This window comes from Scylla paramamosain, chromosome 15, assembly GCF_035594125.1.
Source record: "Scylla paramamosain isolate STU-SP2022 chromosome 15, ASM3559412v1, whole genome shotgun sequence".
NCBI lineage: Eukaryota > Metazoa > Arthropoda > Malacostraca > Decapoda > Portunidae > Scylla > Scylla paramamosain.
Genome location: NC_087165.1, coordinates 10,538,512 through 10,546,406, shown reverse-complemented (window position 1 = coordinate 10,546,406; position 7,895 = coordinate 10,538,512). Strand labels below are relative to the sequence as shown.

The window sequence follows — 7,895 nt, the reverse complement described above, 5'->3', positions numbered from 1 at the left end:
GCAGGTGACTGTCTTGCAGCATGCTATAGTTGGTAGGGATGTGGCTGAATACAAGATTTCAGAAGAGTACTTTTTTTTTAATGGTTTTCTTTACGAGCAGTCATGACTTCATCTCAGTTAGAGTGGCACAAGACTGAGATTTTGAAAACGTTCGGTTAGGGATACTACCAAACTATTTTATTTATTTTACCAAGTCACCCCTTAAATGGTGCTCTGAAACTCCGTGGCAGAGCATAGCGCCGCAGTAAAAGCGACCCCAACACGGCCTCGTGGAGCACCTTGTGTCTGCGCCATGAGGATCGAACGTTGTTATTTTTGTTCCAGTAAGGTTTACCCTGGCCACGGGATTCAGTTCGTGAGAAATGACTCCAAGGTGAGGCATGGAAGCTGTTTTCCCCTTTGATTTTGTTACTATAAGAGTGCACATGATGACTGTATGACGAGGTCTTCACTGCTGCAACTCTCGCAAGACTCTGGACAGGTTGTTTGGTTTTTGACTGATTCTGAGGCCAGATATTTGTTGCTGGATTAAGGTTGTTATATTGACTCCCAGCGATATTAAAATAATCAGGTGTTGTGTTGGATACGGAGGAATTCATAATTATTAACTCGCCAGGTTTTCCTACCAAGTTGGGTAGCCGATTGGATACTCTTGGAGAATTTGGGTCCCGGATAGACTGGATCAGTATTTGCATTTATCAGTTTTATTGCAATAATATCTCGTTGGGCGCACGAGGAGGGTGTATATAGCTGCATTTATTGGTAGCCTCCTGCCTAGCGTGGCAGTATCCTTACAGTTACAGAAACTGGCAACTGAAGCTGTCAAGCCACTGACCCAGCCAGCCCTTGACCCCAGTTATCCACGAGTGCCGCCAGTTGTACTTCCAGTGCTAAATGACCCGTTTACGCTCGGCTTGCGCTGGTGGATGCAAATCTTCCCAACTGATGATTATCATTGTTTTGAATTATTCTTACACGGTTTTATTCAGTGGAATCTGGAACGCTTACCTTAAAACTGTGGTAGTCTTGCACTGTTATAGGCTGCTGTGCTGTGTGCAATGTAGCCAGGCACAGAAAGTTCATCAGATAAGTGTCTGCATAAAGTTACCTCATCTTGAATTTGACAACTGAGCAGCCAGTGAGGTTTCTGCTATAACAGATTTATAGATGTTTTAGGCATCCCACCACCACCCACAGCCATCCAGCCACAGTAGCACTCTTACACAGGCAGGCAACAACTTGCAGGTGGAAGCCCCACACCATTGGCATTACAAGTCTCTGCACAGCTGCTCAGGGAGAAGAAAGAGCATAGCACACCAACACACATGATGCATGACTGAGGACACACACACACATCGCAAACACAGTCAGGGAGGCATGGCACGACCCACAGGCCAACATGGAGGTGGCATGAAAAGAGACACAGTAAAAGATTAACTCCCATCATCCTATAGGGCTTGGATTGTCACTGATTGGTTGCTGCTTGCAGGCACAGCAGCCAATCAGTGACACTTACAATTAAGGCCATCTGAGCCTCACTTCTTCACTAGTAGCAACTTCCAGCAACACTTTAAGATACAAATTAACACCACTACACAACCACTACAGCTATTTCCCTGTTGCCATAACAATATTAGTAGTACCTGAACTGTAATCTGTGAAGGATGTGTAGGTGTTATCCTGTAGTTTTCATATTTAGAAGAGCTGGCTACTTTTTATTTCCAACTTATATCTTTGTGTGTAATATGGATCATATTTAAAACATGGAAATCTTCTTACAGGTCTTCCGATTCTGTCGACCACGGTGCCATAAGGGTTTCAAGAGGAAGCGCAACCCAAGGAATGTACGATGGACCAAGTCATTCAGAAAGGCAGCAGGGAAAGAACTGACAGTGGACCCTTCCTTTGAGTTTGAGAAGCGACGCAATGTGCCAGTTAAATACAACAGAGAGCTTTGGCAGAAAACAAGTAAGTTTCTCTCTCTCTCTCTCTCTCTCTCTCTCTCTCTCTCTCTCTCTCTCTCTCTCTCTCTCTCTCTCTCTCTCTCTCTCTCTCTCTCTCTCTCTCTCTCTCCTCCTCCTCCTCCTCCTCCTCCTCCTCCTCCTCCTCCTCCTCCTCCTCCTCCTCCTCCTCCTCCTCCTCCTCCTCCTCCTCCTCCTCCTCCTCCTCCTCCTCCTCCTCCTCCTCCTCCTCCTCCTCCTCCTCCTCCTCCTCCTCCTCCTCCTCCTCCTCCTCCTCCTCCTCCTCCTCCTCCTCCTCCTCCTCCTCCTCCTCCTCCTCCTCCTCCTCCTCCTCCTCCTCCTCCTCCTCCTCCTCCTCCTCCTCCTCCTCCTCCTCCTCCTCCTCCTCCTCCTCCTCCTCCTCCTCCTCCTCCTCCTCCTCCTCCTCCTCCTCCTCCTCCTCCTCCTCCTCCTCCTCCTCCTCCTCCTCCTCCTCCTCCTCCTCCTCCTCCTCCTCCTCCTCCTCCTCCTCCTCCTCCTCCTCCTCCTCCTCCTCCTCCTCCTCCTCCTCCTCCTCCTCCTCCTCCTCCTCCTCCTCCTCCTCCTCCTCCTCCTCCTCCTCCTCCTCCTCCTCCTCCTCCTCCTCCTCCTCCTCCTCCTCCTCCTCCTCCTCCTCCTCCTCCTCCTCCTCCTCCTCCTCCTCCTCCTCCTCCTCCTCCTCCTCCTCCTCCTCCTCCTCCTCCTCCTCCTCCTCCTCCTCCTCCTCCTCCTCCTCCTCCTCCTCCTCCTCCTCCTCCTCCTCCTCCTCCTCCTCCTCCTCCTCCTCCTCCTCCTCCTCCTCCTCCTCCTCCTCCTCCTCCTCCTCCTCCTCCTCCTCCTCCTCCTCCTCCTCCTCCTCCTCCTCCTCCTCCTCCTCCTCCTCCTCCTCCTCCTCCTCCTCCTCCTCCTCCTCCTCCTCCTCCTCCTCCTCCTCCTCCTCCTCCTCCTCCTCCTCCTCCTCCTCCTCCTCCTCCTCCTCCTCCTCCTCCTCCTCCTCCTCCTCCTCCTCCTCCTCCTCCTCCTCCTCCTCCTCCTCCTCCTCCTCCTCCTCCTCCTCCTCCTCCTCCTCCTCCTCCTCCTCCCAGATAACAGGGGGGCTGGCTAAGGACACAAGGAATGTGAGGGAAAAGCTCATTCAGTTTGTTGCATGCAAAAGTCAAATTTTAGAAAGAGTTCCTTTAAAATTGATGAATTTAGTTTTGGAGATATTTTGATACTCCTCATGAAATAGATCATAGGAGAGAGGAACAAAAGAAACAGGTAATGAGTTCCAGAGTTCACCAGTTACAGAGCTGTTGTGTTACCAGTGTAATTGTCAATAATTGCTGTCTAGAAAGCTATGTACTTTTTGAATGACTCCATTCAGAATTCAGAGTACATTGGTGAGTAGCTGTTGGATGAAATTTGCGGGATACAAGGGTTTGAGTGCAGGGATATATCTATGATATTCATGTTGGTTTAGAGCATTGTTTATTGACTCGTATTGCATTTCATTCACCACTGATACATGTCATTGTACAAATGCACTTGGCTACAAGTCATCCATGTAACAAGCATACAGGTTATTATAAGTAAAGATACATAGTAGTAGTATACATACTGTGATGAAATAATGGAAACTTATTTTATTCTTGAATGTCTTATATTTCAAATGGACATTGCTTCTTTATATGAGAGATGGAATTTTATATAATTTATATTTATGTAAAGAATTTCATTTGTGTTGGAGTTTCCATGTGATAGGCAAAAACTAAGTATATCTTGTGTTGGTGTAGTGAGTAAAGGAAAGCAAAGGACACCAATCGTGGAATCACTTGGATTCTTAGTCAGTATATCATTGGAAATTTTATTTACTGAAAAATTTAATTAAAACTTGCTTAAACACATAAAAGGTAATCTTTTTGGATACACTTTTATTCTCAGTTCATGGCAATAATGTTGATTCATGCCCTGAATTAGAATATATGTATATAAACATTCGGTCTGTCAGAGAAGCCAGATCAACTCATTAGGATCTTGAATAGACAAGTTTTAAAAGGTTAGGTTCAGGTACATATTATTTTTGTGTTTCACATTGTCCCTTCTCTTGTAGTGGACGCCATGAAGCGGGTAGTGGAGATCAAGACCAAGCGTGAAGGCAAGTTTGTCATGGACCGTCTCCTCAAGAGTCAGGAGCACCAGCGTGTACACGACATTGTTGAGGTCCGCAAGGGAATGAGTCTCATCCGCTCTCCAGCTGCTGGACTCAAGGTGAGCAGAGGGTTTCACCTGTATGTTTAGTGAAGAGATGTCTATCGATTTTTCATTCCCTTACATGCAAATGAACAAAATAAGCTAAACTGGAACCAATAAAACTTTAGTCACTTAGAATTATCATACAAATTGGATGCTGTAAGAAAGAGATGGAGACATCAAGGTAGGCATGTGAGTATCACATTCACAGCACTGACTTGAGAAGGAAGTCTTGAACAAAGGTTTGGGTGTATATCTTGGGAGTTTGCCACCATTCCATTGGCTTGTCCCCTTCATTTCATCACCACGTGAGTCACATGCATCCTGACCGACACAGACTTACCATGTGGTATACACGAAGCTGATTGGGCTCTGCTGGACTTATCTTCTGCAAATGGTATATGTTTGTGGTTGAACAATAAATTATATTTATTGGAACTAAGTGGGAATGCAAGAAAAAAATTTGTTATATACATTGCAACCAAAAATATACATCTTGTACATCACACGTGTAAATTCCCTGACTGAACAAACAGTAGAAACATAATCTTCTGCAGTTATTAACATTGTTATGACACATCAACTGCTCACTAACTGGAGAGCATGATCACGCTAACATCACTGGCCAGTGAGTTCAGAAAGAAGTGGTGTGGTACTTACCAATGAGGTGCCATGAAGTAGCTGTATGCTGACAAGGCTGAAGACCCAGACACTGTGCTGTATGATGTTTACCACATAGCATATCTGTGTCCCAGCTAGGTGGCCTGTGGTTCACCAACAAGGTAGCTTGATGCTGGAATGAAGGAGGCAGCCTAATGTTGTGATGTGTAAATGGTCAGGATATGATGTGGAAGTAGTGGTGTTCAGATTGCAGATTACTAATTCGGGACCTGCAAACTGCAGACCCTTAATTAGCCTAGTTATTTATTATTTACTAGTTATTTCAAGTCTTTAATTTCATTTTATAGAGGAAAAAGTTGATGGATGAAGAAGAAATGGAACTGGAAGAGGAAGTGAAGCAGAGGGTGGCAGCCGGACCATCAGGTAAGAAGGTGGAGGTGAAGAAAAAGAAGATAGTGGAGGAAGTTACAATGTCCGATGATGAAATGAAGATAGAAGAGGATGATTCTGATGATGATGTAGATAATGATAGTGATGACAGTGATGACAATGATGGTGGTGGTGATAGTGATGATGATGATAGTGATGGTGATGACAATGATGAATGATTCTAATAGAGTCTATATATATTTCAACTTAAAAAATGTTGTGCAAGTGTGTGTGTATATGTGTGTGGAAGTAAAGTAAGTATGTTTATGTACGTTGACCTATGGTATGGATAGAGTGATAAATGTGTCCATGTATGAATTTCATGATCGTGTAGGCAAATAAAATATTTTAAAACTTGCCCACTTTCTATTCACCTCAGCACATGCATTTATTTTTCCACAAGGAACTTCACCCATTTTGAATAATCATATGTATTTACCATTACTCAAGGCACATCTCTCAAGTACATTACTTTACTAAACACCTCTTGAGTCGATCTTGCCATGGGATTTATATGGATGTGTATACATATATATGGAATGGAGTGCAATGAGTGTATGGCATATGTAATGTTTGATAAGACTAGTGAGGGAAATGGAATTAATTATTATAAAACTGGTGGTGTATTCTGCATGTTGAAAGAAGTTTGGTCCTAAGGGGTTTGTTGTGAGTGGAATTAAAAGGTTATAAAAAGAACAGGGTAGATGTTATTGATACAGGTATGATTAAAATGTGAAGACAAGCTGTTAAAAAGTACTTGAAAGAGAAAAAAAAAATTAACTTCAGATTGAAATAATTCAGTATGCCTAAATGTTAAAGGATTTGGTATGGTGAAATTTCAGAATGACTTACATAAATGCATTAAGAGTTTTGAGAACAAGAAAAGCGTGATGGATGATTTTGAATATAGAAGTACACATGGATGAAGGCATGAACGAATAGGGAGTTTGGAACAAAAATGTGAAAGGTGAATGGGTAATGTAAGTTTGTGGTGAGCATGGACAGCCTCTAGTGGACACTTCTCAAAATAAGATGATCCATTGACATACTTATAGGGAAGAGGGATTAGTTGGCAATAAAGCTGTGGTGAAAAGGTTGACTTGAGAGAGAGAGAGAGAGAGAGAGAGAGGGGAAGTGCTATGAAAAAAAAAAAAAAATAGAAATTAATGAAAAATATAGATAGGAATACAAGTCAAATAAGTGTAATAGACAGTGGTGGGCACAATAATGATGCTCATCCACTAGCTGCTGAAAAAAAAAAAAAGTGAATAGTTTTGTCAGTGATTCAGGATTCTCGCTATGAAAACAGTTTGATCACTTATTCAAAATTTAGTTCCAGTCTGCTAACACTGAAATCATGCATGCTTAGGAAGTGTTTAAAAAAGAAAGAAAAAAATCCTGTGATTCTCTCTCTCTCTCTCTCTCTCTCTCTCTCTCTCTCTCTCTCTCTCTCTCTCTCTCTCTCTCTCTCTCTCTCTCTCTCTCTGTCTTGCATTTGTTGTTGCCGTTGGTGTTGTTTCTTGTTCATGTTCCTCCTCTTCCTCCTCTTCGTTTCCTTTATCTCCTTTTTCTTCATCTTCCCTTTTTAGTTCCTGGATCACTTCGCGTGCTTTTATCATCTAGCTCACGGATGAACCTTGCTTTCCTGCACCTGACCAATCCATATGACACTTCGCACTGCAGCCCGCATTCAGAAACGCTCTGTTCTCTTACCACCACCATTTTCAAAGGCCACAAAGATGATTAGCCGGGTTTTCAAGAGTGTTTCCCTTGTTAATCTGTCACTGGAATCCTAGAAACACCCTTAAAACCCGTGTAGCTCCAACAAGAGCCTTTGGAAAGTAGTGAAGCTGCGGTGAAGAAGCGTTTCAGAATATGGGTCTACGTATTTCATATATAACGCCACAGTTGTCTTGTTTCCTACGAAAAAGAAAAAAAAATTGAAGTCTCCCCACGCGATGCCCTCCACTTGTTTCACGTGATAAGATTTTGGCCTAGGTGGCAAGTATTATTAAACACACACACACACACACACACACACACACACACACGAACGCGTTCCTTGAAACCCGAGCGCACACGAGACCAGCAGAGTCACTACTAGACATCCTTGAGGCGGCGAAGTTGGCAACCTTATGTCAGTGTGCACGCGGCAGTGGCTGGGGACGGACGCTAACCATCAGCCGCCACCTGCTAGGCCTCTGTAGCACCGGGCTTGTCAGACTCACTACACGAGGGAGTCACAGTGCAGAAAGTTAAAAAAAGAGATATTACTTATTCTACTCACCCGATTCATTGCAACTGACGGTAACGCGCTGATCAAAGGCGGAGAGTTTTCTCGGCGGGGAATATTGTGAGTGTGCATGTGTGCGATTGGATTACTTGTGCGTGATTGCGTGTCGTGATTCTTATGTAGGAGTCTGCGTCACGTGGAGTAGCGCATTGTCATCCGAGGGTCACTGCGAGTGGTTTTTCGGTGCGAGGCGAGCAGCGTGCGTGGTGGAGGGCAAGATACCCCCTGCCACATCGCCGCCGCGCTGCCACCGACCAGGGAAGTAGTGAGCTTGCCGGCCACGACCTTTTGCCCAACTTCCGGAAAAGCTTCCTGCTGAGGTGAGATGTTGGACGGATTCT

At 44.5% G+C, this 7,895-nt stretch overlaps 2 protein-coding genes and 1 long non-coding RNA gene across 3 annotated transcripts in view; 2 read left to right on the top strand and 1 right to left on the bottom strand.

Moving 5' to 3' along the window:
* Positions 1-214: 214 nt before the first annotated feature.
* On the top strand, positions 215-5,617 carry LOC135107416 (probable ribosome biogenesis protein RLP24). Its single transcript, XM_064017255.1, has 4 exons — positions 215-373; positions 1,782-1,968; positions 4,072-4,229; positions 5,180-5,617. The coding sequence occupies exons 1-4, from the start codon at positions 293-295 to the stop codon at positions 5,438-5,440; spliced, it is 687 nt and encodes a 228-aa protein (XP_063873325.1). The 5' UTR covers positions 215-292; the 3' UTR covers positions 5,441-5,617.
* LOC135107417 (uncharacterized) lies at positions 4,464-7,705 on the bottom strand. Its single transcript, XR_010271772.1, has 3 exons — positions 7,549-7,705; positions 4,872-5,004; positions 4,464-4,599 (listed from the first exon to the last, which is right to left on the bottom strand). It is a non-coding gene; the product is annotated as an uncharacterized LOC135107417 (long non-coding RNA).
* A 32-nt stretch (positions 7,706-7,737) lies between these two features.
* LOC135107415 (uncharacterized) overlaps positions 7,738-7,895 on the top strand; it is a 76,305-nt gene continuing 76,147 nt past the window's right edge. The window contains exon 1 of the mRNA XM_064017253.1: positions 7,738-7,874. The gene's annotated coding sequence lies outside the window, so the exon portion shown is untranslated. The remainder of the gene's footprint in view (positions 7,875-7,895) is intronic.

What these genes read in the sequence shown, in the direction of transcription:
- LOC135107416 (XM_064017255.1), top strand. Translation starts at nt 293, where the DNA reads ATGAGGATCGAACGTTGTTATTTTTGTTCCAGTAAGGTTTACCCTGGC. An exon ending in TCGTGAGAAATGACTCCAAG is followed by an intron (nt 374 to 1,781) that starts GTGAGGCATGGA and finishes ATCTTCTTACAG; the next exon opens with GTCTTCCGATTCTGTCGACC. An exon ending in AGAGCTTTGGCAGAAAACAA is followed by an intron (nt 1,969 to 4,071) that starts GTAAGTTTCTCT and finishes CTTCTCTTGTAG; the next exon opens with TGGACGCCATGAAGCGGGTA.